Source organism: Pelobates fuscus, chromosome 5 (assembly GCF_036172605.1).
Source record: "Pelobates fuscus isolate aPelFus1 chromosome 5, aPelFus1.pri, whole genome shotgun sequence".
NCBI classification, from domain to species: domain Eukaryota; kingdom Metazoa; phylum Chordata; class Amphibia; order Anura; family Pelobatidae; genus Pelobates; species Pelobates fuscus.
In genome coordinates, this window is record NC_086321.1 from 125,459,504 (window position 1) to 125,484,571 (window position 25,068).

General features: G+C 40.3%; 1 protein-coding gene across 1 annotated transcript in view; it reads left to right on the forward strand.

The window, feature by feature from the left end:
* The window catches only part of SH2B3 (SH2B adaptor protein 3), a 200,124-nt gene that overhangs the window by 159,369 nt on the left and 15,687 nt on the right, over positions 1-25,068 (forward strand). The window contains exon 4 of the mRNA XM_063454235.1: positions 22,833-22,934. Within this exon, the coding sequence (XP_063310305.1) occupies positions 22,833-22,934 (102 nt within the window). The remainder of the gene's footprint in view (positions 1-22,832; positions 22,935-25,068) is intronic.

A 25,068-nucleotide genomic window follows, 5' to 3' on the forward strand; every position in this document is an offset into this window, starting at 1 on the left:
ACCTATTGTCCTCCCCCCCCTGGCCCCCACCCCTGCGCGGTGGGTGGGGGCCCTAATAAAAACAATAAGGGGGGGGGCCTACTGTCCTCCCCCCCGGCACCCACCCCTGAGCGGTGGGTGGGGGCCCTAATAAAACAATAAGGGGGGGGACCTACTGTCCTCCCCCCTAGCCCCCACCCCTGCGCAGTGGGTGGGGGCCTTAAATGAACCCCCCCCCATCAAGGTGACTAGGGGTCCCAAGCCCCTAGTCACCCCCCACCCAAAACATTCTATCCCCTACCTACCCCCCTCACCCTAAAAATAGTGAGGGGGGAATAAAATAACTAACCTGTAAAAAAAAAAAGTTCTTTGGAATTTCTTTGGAATTTTCCCACGCTTGTAAAATGACACAGAGCACTGTGATTGGATGGCTTGAAAACCATCCAATAACAGTGATCTGTCATTTTACACAGCGTGGGAAAGTTCTTTTGAATTTTCCCACGCTGTGTAAAATGACACAGAGCACTCTGATTGGTTTAAACCAACCAATCATTGTGTTCTAAGCCTAATTGCAGGGCGGGGCAAGGCTTTATAAGCCTTGACCCGCCCTGCGGAGCTCAGTACGCGGCGTGCCCTCCATGGGTGAAGATGGATTAATTTTTGTTTGCGCTCGTTTTTTTTTTTTTTGGTTTTTTTAAAGTGCGACGGGTTTATGGATTTTTATTTGGCCTTTTGGGGGGCTGAAGTAAGAATAATTTAGAAAAAAGAAGACGTCAAATGGTAAGTTTTTTTTTTTTTTTTTTTTTTACAGGTTAGTTATTTTATTCCCCCCTCACTATTTTTAGGGTGAGGGGGGTAGGTAGGGGATAGAATGTTTTGGGTGGGGGGTGACTAGGGGCTTGGGACCCCTAGTCACCTTGATGGGGGGGGGGTCATTTAGGGCCCCCACCCACCGTGCAAGGGTGGGGGCCAGGGGGGGAGGACAGTAGGTCCCCCCCCTTATTGTTTTATTAGGGCCCCCACCCACCGCGCAGGGGTGGGTGCCAGGGGGGGAGGACAGTAGGTCCCCCCCTTATTGTTTTATTAGGGCCCCCACCCACCGCGCAGGGGTGGGGGCCAGGGGGGGAGGACAGTAGGTCCCCCCCCCTTATTGTTTTATTAGGGCCCCCACCGACCCCGCAGGGGTGGGGGCTGGGGGGGAGGACAATAGGTCCCCCCCCTTATTGTTTTATTAGGGCCCCCACCCACCGCGCAGGGGTGGGGGCCGGGGGGGAGGACAATAGGTCCCCCCCCCTTATTGTTTTATTAGGGCCCCCACCCACCGCGCAGGGGTGGGGGCCAGGGGGGAGGACAATAGGTCCCCCCCCCCCTTATTATTTTATTAGGGCCCCCACCCACCGTTCAGGGGTGGGGGCCAGGGGGGGGGGGACAGTAGGTCTCCCCCCTTATTACCATTTTTTTCTGTTTAGTGGACATGCCCCTACTCGCGGTATAGCGAGTAGGAGTATTGGGGAGATTTTAATCTCCCTTGTGCTATTATGGGGGTCATATTGACCCCCATAGAGTGAGGGGGGGACATGGGGGGCTTAGGAAGTGGCGAGGAGCACTGCTCCCTGCCGCTTCTATAGTTACATATTACAAGGAGGGAGCTGCACACCGGTAGCTCCCTCCTTGTAATAAACTGAACGAACAAACTAACACTGATACACAGTGTTAGTTTGTTCATCTGATTTTTTCTATTCATTCATTCGTCTGTCTGATGAATGAATGAATAGGTGAAATTCCCGTTCGCATGTCCAGGTGTTTCACTGGGCATGTGCGGGAATCTCACAGTCTGTGTAGTGTGGGTAGATGACGTGTCCCACAGGGACTTCACCTACCCACACAAAGATGGCGGCGCCCTGAATATAGATCGGGGCAGAAGATAAAGAATTAAAAAGAGGTAATGTGGGGGGCTTAGGGGCATTTGGGGGTGACTAGGGGGTCGATTGGATGTAGTGGAGGCGGGAGGGGGGTTAAAAAAAAAAACGGGATTCGGCATGACAGTGCCGCTTTAAGTACAGAGGCAATTGTACACGTTCGAATCAAAACAAAATCTTGAATTTACACTATAGGTCTGTTCAATCATAATTCACCTCTTTTATATTAAGTGCATCCACACTTATTATATATGATTTTGTTCAGGAGAAACAGGGCTTTCATTTCACATCTAATATTCATATGTGAAACTTAAAGGGATCCTATACTGCCAGGAAAACAAAGCCGGTTTCCTGGCACAATAGGGCTAATAGGTGCCCCCCCCTTCTGCGGGGCTGAAAGGGTTGAAACCCCTTCAACGACTTACCTCAATCCAGTGCCAATGTCCATCGGTGCTGGGTCAGGCTCTGATCAGGCTCCCGCGCATGCACGCGCATTAGACCTCCCCATAGGAAAAGATTATTCATGCAGACCAAAAAGGTATGTTTGTATTCCGGAAGCCCTCTAGTGGCTGTCTGGTAGACAGCCACAGAGGGCAGACTTAACCCCTTAACGACCGCTGACGGTTCAGGACCGTCAGCGGTAAAACGTGCGTTTGGACCGCTGACGGTCCTGAACCGTCATAACGGTTTTGGGCTACTTACCTGATCGCCGTCGGTCCCACGGCGGCGATCAGTGCTCCACCCGGTCCAGGGGGGTTGCCTGTCTGCCCGGGCAGTCCCCCTTCGGCAGATCAGGACCCTACGGCCATGTGATCACTCGATCACATGACCGCAATAGGTGTCCATGTGTCTGCCTGCAGGGGGACTGTCTGTGCTGACAGGCAGTCTCCCTGCAAGTGAAAAATCCAAAATAAAGTGTAAAAAAAAAATCTGTGTAAAAAAAAAAAAATATGTGTATATATATGCTATATATACATGTATTATATCTATATATACCTATATATAATATATGTATATATATCATATATATATAATGTCACACTAAGTGTATTTTTATATTTATATATACGTATATAATTATAAAAATACACTTATATTTAAATTACACACGAATATATACAATATATATAATAACTATATATATGGTATATATATATATTATTATAAAATACAAATAATATGTTAATAAAAATAAATAACAAAAAATAAAAATAATTTTTAATAATTAAAAAAAAATTATATATATATTCAGTTTTATTCTAACAGTATTTTGATATTGATATATATATATTTATATCAAAATACACTTAGAATGTAATGATATATATATCTATGTATAAATAAATAAATAAAAATAATACGAAATATACATATGTCCACATACATAATTACATAAATAATTTCATAAATATACACGTAGACGTCAAATATATAAATATGTATATATATTAAAATTCTACGTGCATATTTATGTAATATTTTTACCTAATTAAGTAATTTTAATGATTGCAATTTGAGGGACCTGCCTGCCAACCCAGGCCAAAAGTCCAGATAATTTAATTTGCTAGCACTGTGTTTAACCCTGTAACTTTCTATGACACCCTAAATCCTGTACATGGGGGTACTGTTTTACTCGGGAGACTTCGCTGAACACAAATATTAGTGTTTCAAAACAGTAAAACATATCACAGCGATGATATTGTCAGTGAAAGTGAAGTTTTTTGAATTTTTCACACACAAACAGCTCTTTCACTGAGGATATTATTGCTGTGATATATTTTACTGTTCTGATACACTAATATTTGTGTTCAGCGAAGTCTCCTGAGTATAACAGTACCCCACATGTAGAGGTTTTATAGTGTTTGTGAAAGTTACAGGGTCAAATATAAGGCTTGATTTTACTTTTTTTTTTATTGAAATTTGTCAGATTGGTTAGGTTGCCTTTGAGAGCGTATGGTAGCCAAGGAATGAGAATTAGCCCCATGATGGCATACCATTTGCGAAAGAAGACAACCCAAGGTATTGCAAATGGGGTATGTTCAGCTTTTTTTAGTAGCCACTTAGTCACAAACACCGGCCAAAGTTAGCGTTTTTTGCATTTTTAACACACAAACAAATATAAATGCTAACTTTGGCCAGTGTTTGTGACTAGGTGGCTACTAAAAAAAACTGGACATACCCCATTTTGAATACCCTGGGTTGTCTACTTTAAAAAATATGTACATGTTAGGTGTGTTTCGGGGATTTATGACAGATAACGGTGTAACAATGTCACTATTGATACATTTAAAATATATATATATTGAAACAGCAATTTCCTACTTGTATTTATAGGCCTATAACTTGCAAAAAAAGCAATAAAGCATGTAAACACTGGGTGTTTTTAAACTCGGGACAAAATTTTGAATCTATTTAGCAGTTTTTTTCATTAGCTTTTGTAGATAAGTAAAAGATTTTTCAAGTAAAAGTCCAAAAACATGTTTTTTTTTTTTATTTTTCACCATATTTTATTATTTTTTTTAAATACAATATATGACATAATATATATACTGGTATGTAAAGAAAGCCCTTCTTGTCGTGAAAAAAACAGTATATAACTTGTATGGGAACCGTAAATGAGAGAGCGGAAAATTACAGCTAAACACAAACACCACAAAAGTGTTAAAACTGCTCTGGTCCTTAACGTACAAACATCGCAAAAACAGGCCGGTCCTGAAGGGGTTAAAGCTGCAATGTAAACATTGCAGTACTCTGGAACTGCAATGTTTTACATTGCAGCACTAGGTGCAAAAGGGACAGCACCCAGACTACTTCAATAAGCTCAAGTAGTCTGGGTGACTACAGTGTCCCTTTAATTTAATATGAATAAGATCTATCAAAAATTGACAAATTAAGGAATTTTGTTTTTTCAAGTTCTGCATTACATTTTAACTGTGAATGTCATAATACTGTTAGCATTTACTGCAATAAATTACACATATTTGTGTTCAGCGATGTCTCATGAGTACAACAGTACCCCCCATGTACAGGTTTTAAGGAGTTTTAAAAAGTTCCAGGGTTAAATATAGGGCTTTCCCCATTTACAATTTTTACACTCTAAAATTTGCCAGATTGATTTTCTGGACCTATGTTGCCTTTGAGACCGTATGGCAGTCCAGGAATGAAATTTACCCCCATCATGGCATTGCATTTGAAAAAGTAGACAACCCAGGGTACTCAAAATGGGGTATCTCCAGTCTTTTTTAGTAGCCACTTAGTCACAAACACTAGCCAAATTTAGCATTCATTTTTGTTTTGTTTTTTTGCATTTTTGACAAATAAACTGCCCTTTCACCAATGATATCATCATCATTATATGTTTTATTCCTTTAAAACACACAAATATGTGTTCAGTAATGTCTCACAATTGCGACAGTACCACCCATGTACACGTTTTATGGTGTTTTGGAAAGTTACAGGGTAAAAGACTTGCCCATTTATGTTTTTGCACATTAAAATTTTCCAGATTGGTTATGTTGCCTTTGAGACTGTATGGTAGCCCAGGAATGAAATTTACCCCCATCATGGCATACCATTTGAAAAAGTAGACAACCCAAGGTATTTAAAATTGGGTATGTCCAGTCTTTTTTAGTAGCCACTTAGTCACAACCGCTGGCCAAAGTTAGCATTTGTGACAGACCGCCTGGCACCCTGTCCGGGTACCTCCGTCAATCGCTGCTTCCTAGTCCTTGCGAGCACCATAAGCACTGTTCTGGAACACCATAACCACCGTAGACCCCACAGACTGCCGCAGCTTGGTTGGGGTCTCGCCATCCTCCACCCACCCTGAACCCAAGACCAGGATCCAGCTTCCAATGGGTAAACCTCTTCTAGTCCAGAGAGCGTAGCAGGAACAGCTCTTAAAAGAGCCAGTGATTATACTCAGGGGAGTATTGTAATAAAGCAATCCCCAGAGTGAATGTAGTTCTCCAATCCCCAAAACATGAGCCAAGACTTCATGAAGGGTAAACAAATCTCTCTTTAACGGGAGCCACACTGGCCTTTTATGCAAGTCCCCAAGCAAGATATCAACCTTGTTGGGGACATGGACACAAACTTACAAACCAATAATAACACATTTACAATGTAAGGCACTCCTACACATAGCACACAATCCCTCCCCTCTGCTTGGAAAATAATTGGATCAGTAACTGTACTAATTCTGTACTAATTCTAATCCAATTATCTCCAAGCACGAAGCACGAAAAACCATACTTTTTAAAAACACCTCAAAAGTACCCTAAAATTACATAAAACCCCTCATCCCCTGATAGCCCTGATCTAGGTGACCAACATATCCAAAAAGTCCAGATCAGTTCACGCGTTTAGGAATTTCCTGGAAGTCTTATTTTTGACCGACAGTGCCCAAAACAGTTCCAGAGAATTAGTGCTAACGGTTGGTCTCTCTGTCTGGAGTAAAAAAAAGTACATACTTCACATGAATAGAGCCTTTTAAAGTATTTTAGCCAGGTCTATTGAGGGGCCATAGTCACAGGATAGGAGGCTGGCAAACAGGCCCCTCCAAAAGCCAGTGACAGGGTTACTTTCGTCACAGCGTTTAATCACAAAAAACTGCTCTTTTGCTGATTAGATCATCGTTGTGATACATTTTACGGTTTTGAAACACTAATATTTGTGTTCAACAAAGTCTCCCCAGTCAAACAGTACAGGCTTTATGGTGTCTTGGAAAGTTACATGGTTAAATATAGGGCTTGCAAATTAGAATCTCTGGACTTTGTGCCAGGGTTGTCAGGGAGGTCCCTCAAATTAGAATTAATAAAATCACTTATTTATTTTAAAAGATTACATAAATATATATACAGTATATATACAGTATCTCACAAAAGTGAGTACACCCCTCACATATTTGAAAATATATTATTATATTTTTTTTTTTTTTTTTTTTTATTCTTTATTTTGGTTGTGCACAGGATGAACAAAGCCGGCTTGTGCCACAACAGCGACATCCGGTAGAATAGGTGAACATTGGTATTACATGTTATGGCATTTGATATACAGGCACATTTTTTATAGTGTTTATATGACTTCATAGGTGAATGCACGAGTTACGCTAAGCATTTTTCAGTATTAAGGTATACAGACACTAGTATGCTCATTCGTATTCTGGTAATTAAACAAAAAAAAAACACAATCTTGCTTTTAAGAATACAGTAGTTAATAGCTTTCTAAAGACAGGTTAATTAAACTGACGGTGAGTGCTCAGGGTTATAGAACGATTTATAAGTCAGCTTAGGGATAAGTATACCACCAGGGAGCCGTTCTCCCAATCGATATTGGCACAGGGGTCTAGAGGGTGAGAGAGCTGGATGCAGAATAGAATGTTCCTCTGTAAATGAGTGTTGTTGTGCCCGGTTTACTGCCAGACGCTGGATGTTGGGTGAGCTCTCTGCCGCTTGCTTACCGCCAGAGGGGATCTCCTCCACAGCAGGGGTATAGGTGAGTGTTCATCTGCTTCCCCTTGTGGTGAGTTAGAGGTTGCCAACAACCGATGTATCTGTGGGTCGTCTTGTGTCCCTGCCCGGAGGATAAAGGAAGCGCCGGGACCCCGCGGGAGGCCGCTGTGCGTTCAGTCGTGGTGGAGGTGGGTAGTTTGTTGAGGTCCGAGGGTTCAGGTGGATGGCTGCAGTTAGGATCTGTGCCGTAGGCCTCGAAAATGTCAGCGAGGAATCTTCTTCCACGGGACTGAAGCCCTTAGAGCCAGCCTCACCCTGGATCCAGATCCCTCTACCCACTGAGGGCCACCATTGCCGTCGGTTTTACATCAGTAATCGTATTGTTCCAGGCTTATTTGGTCTTAGGTTGCAGGAGCTGGTCTCGCTTGCGACCATCCAGCTCGGCGGTCCAGCCCCGCCCCCAATATTATATATCTTTTAATGTGACATCACTGAAGAAATTACACTCTGCCATTACTGTATAAATGGTTGGCAACAAAAGTGAGTACAACCCTAAGTGGAAATGTCCAAATCGGGCCCAAAGTGTGAATATTTTGTGTGGCCACCATTATTTTCCAGCACTGTCTAAAACCTCATGGGCATGGAGTTCACTAGAGCTTCACAGGTTGCCACTGGAGTCCTCCTCCATGACGACATTACAGAGCTGGTGGATGTTAGAGACCTTGCGCTCCCCCACCTTCAGTTTGAGGATGCCCCACAGATTCTCAATAGGGTTTAGGTCTGGAGACATGCTTGGCCAGTCCATCACCTTTTACTTTCAGCTTTTTTAGCAAGGCAGTGGTCGTCTTAGAGGTGTGTTTGGGGTCGTTATCATGTTGTAATATAGGCCCGGCTGCCCAGTATCCAAACGGAGGGGATCATGCTCTGCTTCAGTATGGGAGACTAGGGTGCATGCGCAGCAATCCTCAAAGAGATGCATTGACTCAATGCATCTCTATGGGGAATGGTTGACATCTCCACGATGAGTGTTAGTCTTGCAATCTTTGCAGGACTGCAGCTAGGAAACCACTCTTGTGGCTCTCCGATTGACAGCCACTAGAGGTTGTCATAGGAAGGAGTGTAAACTCTGCCTTTTCACAGAGGGCATGCACTCCTGGCATTATAACCACAAGAAGGCACTGTAGTGCCTGTGGAGCTTTGAGCGTTTTCTTTTTTTGTTTGTTTTTTAATAGACAGCTGTGATTATTCCTTTTATAGTTTCACTGAAAAACAATGCAGTATATTTTACTTGATATAAGAAACTTACAACACATTCGTTTTGTGTTTTCTAGATTTTTAACAGTTGCAACATTATTCTTATTTAAAAATCTATAGGATCTGAGCCAGTGCCACGAATATTCAGAAATTTAAAAAGGTGGATATGATTTATTATATACTTTTTATTTTGTGATTTTTATGCCAAGATAATATTTAACATTAAATGTATATTAAAAAAAAAAAAAAAAAAGGTTGTGTCTTCAAATAAAGGAGAGAGACAACAAAAGAGAAGTTGTGGGATAATGAACTTTAAAAAAAACAAAACTTTACAACCGTTATGTAAGCTAGGCCCATTTTTACTAGCAGTTCACTGACTGCATATGGCCTTAGGAAACCTTGTTGATGCTCTGTTTGAAAACTATATAGATATTGCTACTGTTTGCTTCATTTATTTAATAGATTTTTAGCTCTAGAAAGCACCAGGGGCTGGACCTCTGCAACAATCTCTGCTAATTAACCCCTTAAGGATGGCAGGCGTACTATGCCGTCCTTGGGGACCCGGGTCTAAACGCATAGCATAGCAGGTCCCCGCTGTCCAGGGGATTTACCTGCTCGCCGGCGATCGCGATGGGGGGACTTACCTGACGTCCCAGGCATTCCCCCTGCGGCCTCCTGGGCCATGTGATCGCGAGGTCCTTGCGAGGACCTCACGATCACATGGACGGAATAGCCGTTCATAGCAGTGCCAGCAGGGGGAGTGCCTGGAATGAGGTAGTCCCCCTGCTGCCTGTAATAAAATTAAAATAAAGCAAAAACTATATACTTAGATCATAATATATATATATATATATATATATATATATACACACAGTTGCAAGAAAAGGTATGTGAACCCTTTGGAATGATATGGATTTCTGCACAAATTGGTCATAAAATGTGATCTGATCATCATCTAAGTCACAACAATAGACAATCACAGTCTGCTTAAACTAATAACACACAAAGAATGAAATGTTGCCATGTTTTTATTGAACACACCATGTAAACATTCACAGTGCAGGTAGAAAAAGTATGTGAACCCTTGGATTTCATAACTGGTTGAACCTCCTTTGGCAGCAATAACTTCAACCAAACGTTTCCTGTAGTTGCAGATCAGACGTGCACAACGGTCAGGAGTAATTCTTGGCCATTCCTCTTTACATAACTGTTTCAGTTCAGCAATATTCTTGGGATGTCTGGTGTGAATTGCTTTCTTCAGGTAATGCCACAGCATCTCAATTGGGTTGAGGTCAGGACTCTGACTGGGCCACTTCAGAAGGCATATTTTCTTCTGTTTAAGCCATTCTGTTGTTGATTTACTTCTATGCTTTGGGTCATTGTCCTGTTGCAACACCCATCTTCTGTTGAGCATCAGCTTGTAGACAGATGGCCTTAAGTTCTCCTGCAAAATGTCTTGATAAACTTGGGAATTCATTTTTCCTTCGATGATAGCAATCCGTGCAGGCTCTGACGCAGAAAAACAGCCCTAAACCATGATGCCCCCACCACCATACTTCACAGTTGGGATGAGGTTTTGATGTTGGTGTGCAGTGCCTTTTTTTCGCCACACATAGTGTTGTGTGTTTCTTCCAAACAACTCAACTTTGGTTTCATCTGTCCACAAAATATTTTGCTAGTACTGCTGTGGAACATCCAGGTGCTCTTGTGCAAACTGTAAACGTGCAGCAATGTTTTGTTTGGACAGCAGTGGCTTCCTCTGTGGTATCCTCCCATGAGATCCATTCTTGTTTAGTGTTTTACGTATTGTAGATTCGCTAACAGGGATGTTAGCATTTGCCAGTGACTTTTGTAAGCTGACACTCTAGGATTCTTCTTCACCTCATTGAGCAGTCTGCGCTGTGCTCTTGCAGTCATCTTTACAGGACGGCCACTCCTAGGGAGAGTAGCAGCAGTGCTGAACTTTCTCCATTTATAGACAATTTGTCTTACCGTGGACTGATGAACAGCAAGGCTTTTGGAGATACTTTTATAACCCTTTCCAGCTTTATGCAAGTCAACAGTTCTTAATCGTAGGTTTTCTGAGAGCTCTTTTGTGCGAGGCATCATTCACATCAGGCAATGCTTCTTGTGAAAAGCAAACCAGAACTGGTGTGTGTTTTTTATATGGCAGGGCAGCTGTAACCAACACCTCCAATCTCATCTCATTGATTGGACTCTAGTTGGCTGACATCTCACTCCAATTAGCTCTTGGAGATGTCATTATTCTAGGGGTTCACATACTTTTTCCACCTGCACTGTGAATGTTTACATGGTGTGTTCAATAAAAACATGGCAACATTTCATTCTTTGTGTGTTATTAGTTTAAGCAGACTGTGATTGTCTATTGTTGTGACTTAGATGATGATCAGATCACATTTTATGACCAATTTGTGCAGAAATCCATGTCATTCCAAAGGGTTCACATACTTTTTCTTGCAACTGTAATTTTATTTATATATATATATGTGTGTGTGTGTGTGTGTGTGTGTGTGTGTGTGTGTGTGTGTGTGTGTGTGTATATATATATATATATTATCAAAATACACGTAGAATGATATTGATTATATATATATATATATATATATAATTATAAACAAGGTCAGGAGGGCTGCACTCACCTAAACATGCATTTATTCATGGTTTTATTACAGGGTGCTACTGGGACCAAAATACAAAATACACAAACCAGTGCACTCGCTTATTAACTAAACAGTGATTTCAAATCCTACATAGTACTATTTAAAAACACCTCACCTAGGTAACAAATAATGGGGGTTTGGTTACATTATATGATCATACATTGCATAAGCCTGCCAACTGCATCAAAGTACCCCATTCTTGGCAGGTCCTACTCTAGCAGCCTAATGCTTGCTCTTATGAGATTAATCCACTTACTTGGGAAATGCTTCCTTACTGGGACTCTCTGCAAGTCAAGGCTAAATAGGATCCTGGAATGAGACACCTGTGGCAGGGAGGGGTGCAAAACCCAGGGGTTGGCCTAGACCCCTATAATTATAAACAAGGTCAGGAGGGCTGCACTCACCTAAACATGCATTTATTCATGGATTTATTACAGGGTGCTACTGGGACCAAAATACAAAATACACAAACCAGTGCACTCGCTTATTAACTAAACAGTGATTTCAAATCCTACATAGTACTATTTAAAAACACCTCACCTAGGTAACAAATAATGGGGGTTTGGTTACGTTATATGATCATACATTGCATAAGCCTGCCAACTGCATCAAAGTACCCCATTCTTGGCAGGTCCTACTCTAGCAGCCTAATGCTTGCTCTTATGAGATTAATCCACTTACTTGGGAAATGCTTCCTTACTGGGACTCTCTGCAAGTCAAGGCTAAATAGGATCCTGGAATGAGACACCTGTGGCAGGGAGGGGTGCAAAACCCAGGGGTTGGCCTAGACCCCTATAATTATAAACAAGGTCAGGAGGGCTGCACTCACCTAAACATGCATTTATTCATGGATTTATTACAGGGTGCTACTGGGACCAAAATACAAAATACACAAACCAGTGCACTCGCTTATTAACTAAACAGTGATTTCAAATCCTACATAGTACTATTTAAAAACACCTCACCTAGGTAACAAATAATGGCGGTTTGGTTACATTATATGATCATACATTGCATAAGCCTGCCAACTGCATCAAAGTACCCCATTCTTGGCAGGTCCTACTCTAGCAGCCTAATGCTTGCTCTTATGAGATTAATCCACTTACTTGGGAAATGCTTCCTTACTGGGACTCTCTGCAAGTCAAGGCTAAATAGGATCCTGGAATGATCCTGATTGGTTCTGTTGCCTTGGTTCTGTTGCCTTTGAGACCGTACGGCAGCCCAGAAATGAAAATTACCTCCATGATGGCATACCATTTACAATAGTAGACAACCCAAGGTTGGGCAAATGGGGTATGTCCGGTCTATTTTAGAAGCCACTTAGTCACAAACACTGGCCAAAATTGGCTTTCAAATTAGTTTTTTGCATTTTTCACACACAAATAAATATTAATGGTAACTTTGGCCAGTGTTTGTGACTAATTGGCTACAAAAAAGACTGGACATACCCCATTTGCAATACCTTGGGTTGTCTACTATTGCAAATGGTATGCCATCATGGGGGTAATTCTCATTCCTGGGCTGCCATACGCTCTCAAAGGCAATGTAACCAAGCTGGCGAATTTCAATGTGAAAAAACTGAAAAATGTAACCTGCTATATTTGACCCTGTAACTTCCCAAAACACTAAAAAAATGCAGTAAAAGCAAACAGTATTATGACATTCACAGTTAAAATGTCATGTAGAACTAAAAAATAAAATTTCTTATTTTCTCATTTTTTTTTATATTTTATTCATATTAAATTATGTTTCATAGCTAAATATTTGATAAATGAAAGCCCTGTTCCCCCTGAATAAAATGATATATAATAAGTGTGGGTGCACTTAATATGAAAGAGGTGAATTACAGTTGAACAGACATATAGCGCAAATGCCAGGTTTTGTTTTCATCACAACGTGTACATTTGGATCAGTTCTTAAGAGAAGACTCCATTGCCCAACTAAAAAATAAACACTGTTTAGGAGATATAACCTCAGTGAAAACATGCATACATTTAATTGTGCATTTTTCCATTGGGGGTATATCTAAAACCAGCATCCAAAAGCTGCAGTTCTCCTTTACAAGCCCTCCTCTTCTTCCTTGCCCCTGACTTTCTGTGACTGTCCAATCACAGACGTCCCAATCCAGTTCAATAGGAAGTCTTTTCAAGGCAGGTGCTCTGGGCAATTTCTGCCTCTTGAGTTTATCTTCACTGAGCTAACCAAACCAGGAAGTCGAGAAGGCATGGGCCCTCGGCGAGGTCCAATCCAATGCTCTTCATACACTACATTATATTATGCTGATTTGTTAAATGAAAAATGCTTTCTTTAAAATTATATATTTAATTATATATTTTGTTTAAATAGTTATTTTGTTTTGTTAAATGTAAAAATAGTGAATACACATTACAAAAAAAAGAAACAACCACGATCCCATGTTGGTGGAAATGTAATGAGAACAAGTGCTATTTGGAATGTGATAATATAAGCAAATTTTCAGATTTTTACAATACCTTTGGTATGTGTATGTATGAACGCACAAAAAAATAAATTAGATTAGCTCTTTCTATGGGTTTACTATTTTTATAGGGATGTGTTTGAGTAAAATGGACATTTTGACAGCATTTCACCCACATTTCAAGTAAAAATATTTGCAGAAAATGAAAACTGGTCAAAATAACAAAAAAAAGAGGCAGTATTTTCAGACCTTACATAATGCAAAGAAAACAAGTTTATATTCATGCTCGCATTCGTTTTTAAACACCGTGCTAATGTTTTATCTTAATACGATTACAGAAATCAATATTTGGTGGAATAACCCTGATTTTCGATTACAGTTTTTATGCATCTTGGCACGCTCTCTACCAGTCTTTCACATTGGTATTCGGTGACCTAATGCGACTCCTGGTGAAAAAAGTCAAGGAGTTCTGCCTTGTTTGATGTCTTACAACCATCCATCTTGCTCTTGATCACATTCCAGAGGTTTTCAGTAAGGTTTAGGTCCGGAGTTAAGGCTGGCCATGACAGGTTCTTGATCTGGTGGTCCTTCAGCCACACTTTTATTGATATTATTCCGGCCCCTAGGAGCCTGTTTCGAACTGTCCTCGCCGTGCACGTAAGTCCAGCTACCATTTGCCATTCTTTTCGTTGGTCGTGATGTCATCATATGGTTGTTCAGTGACATTCACGTGAGTTGGCAGTCACCCGGGTCAGTGGAGAGTCGTTTTCACCCTCTGGTTTGTAGCTTTGCTGTCCTCAATGTCTGTTGTTTGTCCTCTTTCTTATATACCGCCGTCTTTTGATATTTTTAGGATGGAATCAACCTGATACTCATTGTATTCCTCTGCCAGTATCGTTGGTAGTAAATCCTTCTTTTCCTTACTCAAAGCATTTCTTTTCAACTCTTTTTGCATGGTTAATTTTAACTTTCAATTCCTTTTAAGGTACTAGTAGCATTGTTTTTGCCATCCAGCTGGTCGTAAGAGGATAGTGCTGACAACTTCAGTGGTTTTTATATTTTTCCTCATCAAATAAGATTTGGTTCAGGTAACCACATAATTAGTACTTCATTAAGCAGAATAAGGTGTACCTATGTTGGAATTCAAGAGTCACTGGAATGGAATGGCTACCATACATGTAGAGATACTGATTTAAAAAAAAAAAAAATGGGAGTGGCCTTAATTTCCAGTGTTTTGTGTGTGAGTGTGTGTTTTTTAATATGCACTTTGGAATCATTTGGCTATGAAGCTTAATTTAGTTAAACATTTCTATAATGTCTGTTTAACGCAGAAAATGCCCAAGTCTGGGTTGAGTTTCTTTCATCCAATCCCTGTCATATTAATCACAAAGCACATACTTCCTAATAAGGACAAAAATCTGCTTTCATAGAGTAGCTCCTGCCTTTTCCTCCCCTGCAGTGAAAAACCAAAATACGCAGACACAATGGACGTTCATTCTCCCTACTCTGTACTGACATTCTATTAACCCTTCAAACCTCTGACATTCTCCAAAGGATTATTCGCTAAAGTGTAAATTTGAACATTTCCGTCACAATGGTTGATGTATTAGCATAGCGGATTTTGGAGTTTTCTCCAGTTTTGTCTATTGTGGTCTAAAATTTGAAATTCACTGTGAATTTTCAACAATATGCCTTGTAATGAATAACCCTGTCTGTTTTTTTTGCTCTTCTCCTTAAAATATTCAGCAATCCGGGCAATCCTACAATTCTTTACTTACTGTCACAGTGCTCTTCTTTTCCTAAAGATTTCAGTTAGGTTTTTTTCTGAATAGTTGACAGGTTATGGCAGTATCAATATTTTTCATAAACCTTAAAAGGACCACTAAAGTCACCCAGACCACTTGATCTCAACTATTAAGTAGCCTGGGTGCCGTGGTATGGTTCTTGTAACCCTGCAATGTAAAACATTTGACTTTTTAAGAAACTGAATGTTTACATTGCAGTATCGTCATACTACTCGCCACTAGAGGTGTTTCCGTTACACTGACCATGTTAAACTCTGTTATGTGACACGGAGCCCCATAGGAAAACATTGGTTCAATGCTTACCTATGGGAACGCGTGGAATTGTGGGCGGCACCCGCTGTGCATGCGCATCAGATCCCCAATACTGAAGCGTTGGATTGGACATCGGTGAAGGGGCCATGACTCCTCCATGATGTCGCTGATGGTGCAAAAGTTAACACTGCAGAAAGATCCTCGGCAAGGAAAAGAGGCAAGTGAATCCTGAATTTTCAAATTTGATAAGGCAAAGGAGTGGGGTGGCTGTTTCTAAATAGGACCATGGACACTAAAGCGTTAGGAATACAGGTTTGTAATTGTAATGCTTTAGTGTGCCTTTAAATAGCCACTGATTGTTAATTCAATAAATTGCTTCCTCTTGGTATATTATGATTAGAGTCACTCATGGACCATAAAGTTAGTTTTATATATATATATATATATAAATGTGTGTGTGTTAGAGCTGTTCTTTATTGGTAGTATGCTAATATCTAAAATGTTTATTTTTAAAATGTTAGCAGAACACCTGTAAAGTTTATTACAGTTGGTTTGGGGGTAATCGATCTTTCAGTGTGGATGGGTATCTAAATGTTTGTAAGTGAAACAGGCACCTTTGAAATGAATTTTAAATAAAAAATATGGCATTGTTACAAGCATTGTATGACAAGTCCCTAGGGTGGAACTGAATGATACTTGGGATCTAGTGTGTGTTTTTGTTGTGCTAGCAACAGACATGAATGTTCTTTTCATAAAATTAGAAAATAACAATGGCTTTTTACTTCAGCGTAGAAAAATGTAGAGTCACAGCTGGAATTAGGAGGTTCCATTTTTATCATTTTTCTATTTACACACAGCATACATTTACATATTAAAAAACAGTATTTCAAACTCAAGCAGTATAAGAAGAAAAAAAAAAGGCTCTGACATGGTCCAAAAAAAGCTCAAATGGGAAATGGGAAGAAAAATGTAAAAGTAAATTTAAAATACCTTATTGTCCTTTCTTCTGCTACCTATGAACTAGATAGACTCTCTGCAATTAGCAAGTCCAGTTGTTCTGCAATCAGTCAGGGAGTAGGTGAGCCGAAACAGGCTCAACTAGTGTGGACTTTGTGTGCCAAAATCCTCCTCCACTGAGAGTTGCAACGGCTACAGTACTGGACATTGCCTGGTGAGAATGAGAAATGCAAGCTTTTTGGTATGAGTTTCCTTGTCATACCTTTTATATTATATTTTGATTTCTATTTTTTCTCACAGTATGCAGATGGTGCGTAAAGGGTCAGTCTAAGCACTATAACCACTGCAGCGCAGTACATATGAAAAACTATAGATGAAGTTCCACTTTTTTGTCAACTCTTTTCAATATATTCGTATGATGCAATACTGGTGCAAAAATATGGCTGAAGTGCTCTTGCAAAGTGCCAATGAAATTGCATTCAATTGCAAAAATGTCATACAGTGTATTCCAAAGTGCAAGACAAATTACTGTGCAAAAGTTAAATCGCAACAACCACCAAAACAAATCCAATGAAATATCACTCACAACAACAGAGTGGCTTAAATACCGCTCATTACTGTCAAGACCAGGGAAGGTTAGCTCATTACTGTCAACACCAGGGAAGATTAGCTCCTTGTGTGTGATGGATCATAAATAAGGGAACATCGCCCCGATGGACTCACCACACCAGAGCAGACATTTAATACATTTATTTTTCCAAATTTAAAAGACCACAGTGTTTGCCGATACTCCAAATCCAAAACAAATAACATTTAAAGTCTTCGGCTTCTACCCTCCAGTAGGCTGCTCGACCTTTCTGCTCACTTTCTTGTTCCAAATCCCTGACGTGTGACACATGGCATTTCGCTCCACCCATTAAGGCTTCTCCAAGTGGTACATTTGTGAGTGATATTTCATTGCATTTTTTATTTATTTTATTTTATTTATAATTTTATACAATTTGCACTATGTATCATATTTGGAGCTTTAAGTGTGAAATGTTTTAATTGAACCGCTATTTATAAGGAATATAGGTATATCTTTGCAATTTTTTTTGTGCATGTGTGCACCATAAATAATTTTTTTCTTTGTGACTTTTCAGCGAAAGCTAGGTCTCACTTCAGCACCCATAGCCACTTCCTCTCCAGTGAGCTTCATAATGCAGAATATACACTTCCATCAATTTCAGTGTAGTCCTACCTGGACGGTAGTAAATGGCTTGACAGCCCTAAGGATGGCTAGCTTTGCTCTTTTAGCCAATCCCTGCTGGCCAGGTTAGACACTGTTGATGATGCTGAAATCTAAATTCCATATTATCAATGTGACTGGATGCTTGGAGTGACCCTCTGAAAAAACGTGTGGTGCCCTCTATCTTTTTTTTTGTTTGTTTCAAGGCTTTATTATGGCAGGAATACATAATCACAATAGTATAACGTTGCTATAGTAGCGAATGTGAGACTCAGGTCCCATAGCTGTGTTTTAACATTACAATGGAGCATAGAGATGCAGTAATCAGTAAGTCATAGGACAAATGAGGTGCTATAGCGTATCAACTTGTAGGTTTTGAGGCCTAGCTTGGTTACTGATATACGACATGAATAGTGCGTACACCCTTTATGGACTGATCTAGTGTGGTACCCGGTCGCGAGGCTCTCCATCAGCATTCCTCGGTGGGGGGGTCGCCAGGCTCTTAGCCATTTCCTAGCATTGTTAAGGTGTGAACATTTAGGTACGATATATATTAACATTGCAGTTACTGCTAGTGTGTGACTCATGGGTCTCCTAGCTGTGGGGTAGTGGTGTAATGAGACATAAAGGGTGCTTTAAGTAAGTATTCTGATGTGACATACATTGCAATTACAAAGTTGCCGATAGGAATAAGTGTTCGTTGTTGTATCAGCTCAGCGGTGTGTCTAATTACATGAGGGTGTCGATGTTGGTCATGTGTGCTGTGTTTTCGAATGGATACGGAAGGTTTTCGATGTGTGGTTTATGTCACAGCTGGTGGTTAGTGGTTATTTGTGTGTGCGTCACAGCTAGTACCCTTTTCACCTACGTTGGTTTAGCTTCCTAGATTTGGCTTGGTATGTCCCCATTATCTTTAATGGTGATTATTTAGCCTGGCGTCTCCCAATTCCCGTCGGGGCCACTTCGTTTTGTGCCGGGGTGTCATTAAACTAATGTTGTGAGGTCCTCCGTAATCTGTGCGGTGAAGAGATTAGAAGGGTGAATGGGTGGAGGGGTGAATCTCCTGTTGAATAAGATTGGAAGGTAGGAATAAAAAGGAGGGGTACAGCATTCAGATAGTCAAGTATTCAGGTATGGCCTTGTGGGTCGGCCCCACCGCCCCCTACAAGTGCGGCGCCCACCCCCGTCACATACTCGAACCATTGTCGCCAGCACTCTGTGTGTTTCGTATCGGTGTTTGTCAGGGATGCTTGCATTGCTTCTACCGATTGGATTTCCATAACTCTGTTTAACCACTGTTCCACTGTCGGGGTTTTGTCCTGTTTCCAGAGGGCAGGTATCACTGATTTGGCTGCGTTCAAGAAGTGACGGTAGATTGATTTTTTTTATAAGCAGCTAAAGGAGACTGGGTGGCGTGGATCAATGCATGTTCTATGTATATATATAATTTTTTCACATCAGATACTTATGCATCCCAATTTTCAGCAGTTTTATTAATATATATATATATATATATATATATATATATATATATATATATATATATATAATTGTTTGTATATGTGTATATAATTTTCATATGTGATGATGTGCATCCTAGCAGTTATTCTAATTTTGTTTTTAAGGGACAGTTAAGCTAATTATTTTTTCTATATTATGGTTTTTGAAGGATGTTTTGTTTTTCAAACCTGGACCAATAGGTGGAGGTGATCAGAAATTCTCTGGTTTCCATGGAGGATGATGATCATCTGGTTAAATGAACGGTACACTTTTTTGAAATAGTCGAGTTACATGAAACCATATAAACTAAAAATAATGTGTGAAACCTATCCAGTGCCGGGCAGAGCTCCCTGTGCAGAATTTTTCACCATGTCTGACGTCAGCATGTGATCCATCGTGATCTAGTTGATGCCTCCCATACAGACCATATGCATAGCTCAGAGCGCGGGCGCGAGCTCAGAGCTGGGTTTAGGAGGGAATGGGTAGAGAGAGGAGGGCATTTAAAAAATGTTTTTTTTAAATCATAATCATTTCAGGGAGGAAAGAGTTATTTTTCCATTGCAGGCCCACTACCTGCAAGGGAGAGATGACCATGGCTGACGCCAGCGCACTGTGCGCAGTGATGAAAGACATACATTTTTCACAGAATTGGCATGTGGCAGTCCTGAACAGGGGTACCTAGCTGCCAGCACACAATTGCAAATATCTTTGTATATGCAGAAATGCTGCTCATACTGACATCTGCCACCAGGACTACTTCTAAAAGCTGAGGTGGTCATGGTGGTTGAAAAAACCCTTCTAAGCAGAAGGAAGAGTGCTGGAGGTTATCGGTTATAAGATAGGAGGCAGCATGAGAGAAATCTTGTATGCGTGAGAAGGAAGAAGAGATAAAGATGGCGTAAAACCACGGTCTATCTAAAGATTGTAAAGGCTGCCTAGTGGAGGATTTAGTGACATTAGTAGAAGATATCAAAAGAGACTGTAATAACGAATATATAGATTATTTGATCAGGAAGAATGCATGGGGAGGTCACTCCTTTCCTTGTATGCTGCTTCCATGGTTTCTTTTTTCTAACAAAAGTGTTCTTTTCTTTTTTTTAAAGCATGTTTGATTGTGGGTTTTTTTTATTATTATATTAAATAGTGAATAGTTCTAATGTATATTAAATAAACTGACCTGCACCGACTTCATCTTTAACTCAAAAAAGCTAATGTTTAGAATCTGAAGTTAATTTAGTAGTTTAGTAATCTACCAAAGTTTTTCCAGTTTAGTCTTGCCTGCCATAGTCTACTCGTTCCAAACTAATTTCCTTGACATTAATAGTATATATATATATATATATATATATCTCTTCCATTTTTTTTATTCTAACAAATGGCGTGTAATATCTGTTTTCAATATACCTACAAAGAAAAATGCAGAATTAAATGCATGAATGTATGTTTTCATTTGGGGTATATGTACTAAACAGTAATATATATATATGTATTTCTATTGTGGGAATGAGGGCAGTGTAGTGTCCCTGTAAAGTTGTTTTGGTGCTTGGTGAATCCCTTTACAGTCTGTAAGATTTACAAAGTACAGTCCGTTTCAGAACAGGAAATGCCAGGGCATACATGCAAATGAAGAGTATATATATATACAATTTGTTTTATTTTATCTTACTATGTCTTCTCACTGCTGACTGCCAGTTGCAAAAGTGATTGGTTGTAATAATGATTGACAGGGAACTGTCAATGCCCAGTTGGAGGATAAAGAGGTAAATATTTCTGTTTCAACCACCATGACCACTTCCTTTATTCGAAGTGGTCATGGTGGTAGGTGCCTGGGTGTGCCGTGTTTTTATTTGAGACAGTGCACAGTTAGAGTTATTTGCACTTTTGTGCCAGGGGCTAGTTACACCACCAGCACACGTGATGTTCCTGGCTGCCTAATGTCAGTTCTGTGCCTATTTTACATCTCTCGCCAGGTTGCAGGTAACAGATGTAATAACCTTCTCCTTTGCAGTCAGAGCGACTGCAAGGGTAATATCACTTTCCCTTCCCGCCCTCTGATCGCTCCCTCCCGCCTCCCTTCTTTGCACAAATTAAAATTTTTGATTGAGAGCTCTTGTTGAGCATGTCTGTGTATGTAGAATGTTGTGTCGCCAGACAGATCTACGTAAGGTGCCTTACAGATTTAGATCCCAGCACAGTGGAGTGGCTAGTTGAGGATACAGTGGAAGGGTTGGAGCAGGAAGCGGTGGATGACTTGTCCTGCTCCACTCGAGGTGAGTGATGAGTTGAGCTGCAGCCTGACAGGGGAATCTTTCTGTTGCACACATGACAATTGCGACACTGGAAGTTTCACCCTTGAAACACCGCTCTGACAGTATCCTCTGCTTTTCCGTTCAAATCCACCGGCAATCCATTGGTTGTCGACCCTAATGTAGAGTTCTGCCCAGTTAGCATTAGCATGGCTGCTGATAGCATGTAATGTGCCATTTGTTTACCAATAAGTGAGTCTTTTAAGAACCAAATTATGCTAATGAAATGGATTGCAAAATGTCTTTAAACAATTATATATATATATACGGAACCTGCTTTTAAAATGAAGCAGTGTTTGAATCAGCCAGAAAGGGGTTTGTTTTGTTTCTTATAAAAATAGCCGTTCTCCCTTGAATTAAGGGAAATGAACAAATATGACGCAGGAATATATTTGATGCCTGACCGGTAACTGGGAAACAAAGCAATTCCTTGATACATAATATTAGGATGTTTTAGTGTTTATGAACTGTATATTCTGCCTGTACGTAGCTTGATAATTCTTGCCTCCTTCCCTTTTCCTGGCTAAGAGGACAATGTATAACATACCAGTACTTAACAATATATTAGTAACAGGTCTGCTTACAAGTAGTCTGTTACAAGTCTCTGAAGCAGGTATTAAATAGCATTTTTTTCTTCTTTTTCACAGAGTCATATAGCATACATGCTTGTGACCTCTATTTTAACAAAACTATCTTCAGACACTATAAGCCTGACTTCCTGGCACCGTGGACTACTTCTTCTCCACCAAAAAGAAGTCCTTGTTCTAGTGACACTGAGTCAATATTACATGACTGGTGTAGGCTCAGAAACACAGACTCACATTCAGGAGTACTTTCTGTGCCTCTTTGTGTATTTGAATAGAGAAAGGCGCAGGGATATTTGGTTTCATTGTGAGATTACAGTACACATTGAGCACTTATATAAAACTGAACTATAACCCATATTCTACAACTTTGAATATGACATACTGCTTGAGAATTGTTATTTTTTGTACAGATGCCATGATTGTGGGGATACCCCAGCTGTCACTAAAGTCACATGTGTGTCTTTTTATTTCCAGTGTTCAAAACCAAAGCTGTGTGTCCTGTGTTGTCATGTCCAGGAGATCCGGAAATGCACCCGCCTAGAGATGCCAGATAATATTAACACGTTTGTGCTGAAGGTAATAAGTGTGCTTATGTACAAATTATAAACAATTTAAAACATCTGTGTCGGAATTTTACTCTTTCTGACAATTGTCTTGCTCCACTTTGTGAGTAGTGTGTCTATTAAAGAACAGTGTAGGGTGAGACTAAATATATGAGGAAACTTCAGCTGGCACTCTCAGCCAATGAGCTAGCCCTGCACTAAGAGAGCGCCCTGCTCTCTGTCAGATGTGGCAAGACTGGGTAGTGGTGCCCAGAGGACACCAGGTAAGGAGTCAAACCATCCTAAAGCACACTACTTAATGTGGAGTGCGGCAGGGCACTCCTGGCACCATGACCACATGGTTATGGTGCTTGTAGTGTTTTTTTTTTTGTTTTTTTTTAAGGAATAAAATCACCATATCGAGTAATGATAGAAATTTTCTATTATTATGAACAGTGTTTGGTTTGAGGTTGGGTGATGGATGTTCTGTACCTGCTGTCTCGTTCTGTACCTGCTGTCTCTTACCATTACATCACAGCAGTTTTCATCAGCACAATTTAGTATGTATTCTTATGTAGTTCCATATAAACACAATTTATAAAAATGTCATGCAACTGTTTCCAAACATAGACCAAGGATGTAGAAAAAAGCATGTAACAACTCCCATACCTCCCATACCTCTTTGATAATATATGTTGGTTATATTTATAATGAGAAAAATTCTCAAAGTTTGTTTTTTCGGTGGGGGTTGGGGGGGGGGGGGGGGTTGTACTTGTGTTTGTGTTTAAAAAAATGTTTTCCCAAATAGATTCCTTCATAAGGCTCTGTACTTGCCCAAGTTAATGAATGCACAGCCTTGTGCTGGAAATGTGGTTTGCAATGTAAATATGAGTGGTTAGAATGTAAAATGCTACTGAAGTGCTGGTTTGTTCAGCGACAGAACATTAAACATTAAAGGTGGTTCCAATGGTGAAAATCTCCAAGCCAAACTGAGAAGAACCATAATTAAGATGTGATTAGACCACTTCCCTATGGAATTCCCAATGGAACGCTTTGGTGAATTGTTAATAAAACATTCCAGTGCATATAAACCATTTTGACAGTTCAGAGTGTGGTATCTGCTGCAAAGAAAAGTGTTCTGTGTAATGTCTCCTATCACTGCCCACTTTGGAATACATGGTTAGTACAAATTGCAGTTTTATTAACTATTGTAATGTTTGCTTCCTTAAAGGCAGAGCAGGATTAACCATAAAGTGACCATGGATACACTTAAGGCCCAGCGGTTAGATAGGGGCCCCAGAATGGCTCCATCAGCATCCCTATGTGAATGAATTAGGGGTCCGTACTGAAAACCTGCCTAGGACCCTGTGGGATCTCATTACTTTCCTCTGCTTAAAGGCAATCTAAAATATCTAGAATTAAAAACTGAATAATAATAACATTAAAGGTAATGTGTTTAATGCCGTAATCTGTTTGATACCCAAGGAGTCACTCTATGTGAAAAGAGACTGTTGGTGCAGTTTCCCAGTAGCATCAACTCATCTCTGCATTATAAGGACACATTTCAGTTCTGTATTATCCATACAAAAACTGCACTGTGTGAGCATTGTGTGGCAGTGATAGGCTGTGGGCCATGGGCTGTAGCATTATACAGCTATTCAAATCAGTGCAATCACTTGTGCTTTATTTAATTACTGTTAACCCTTTCAATCAGCAATTTTAACTGCAAATAAATGGTTATAGCTATTGATTGAGGCCCAATCCTGCTATATAAGCTATTTAAATGCCTGTTAAAATGATCATGGTGTGAGCAAGGTTAAATCCCTGTAAGTCAACTAGGGACATTTTTAGTGGTCCCAGACTAACCGATGACCCTTGTTCAGCTCTGGAAGAAAGCGATGCACTGAGCCCTTTAACTTATTCATAAAGCCACAGTTTAGAATGATTGCACACAGCTGTGGTTTTTGTGGGTTGCAGGCAGCTTAGTGGAGACCCTGCACAATCTGAATAGACCCTGGCAATGTCCCCCGCTGATATATAAAGGTTCTCAAAACCGATCTCTGTATATTCGACTGGGAACCAGGCTCATTTAGAATTACACTAAGTGTAATTTTGAAAACAGCCAGTAGATTGTGGCAACATACCACCATCTACTGTGTTAAATACAG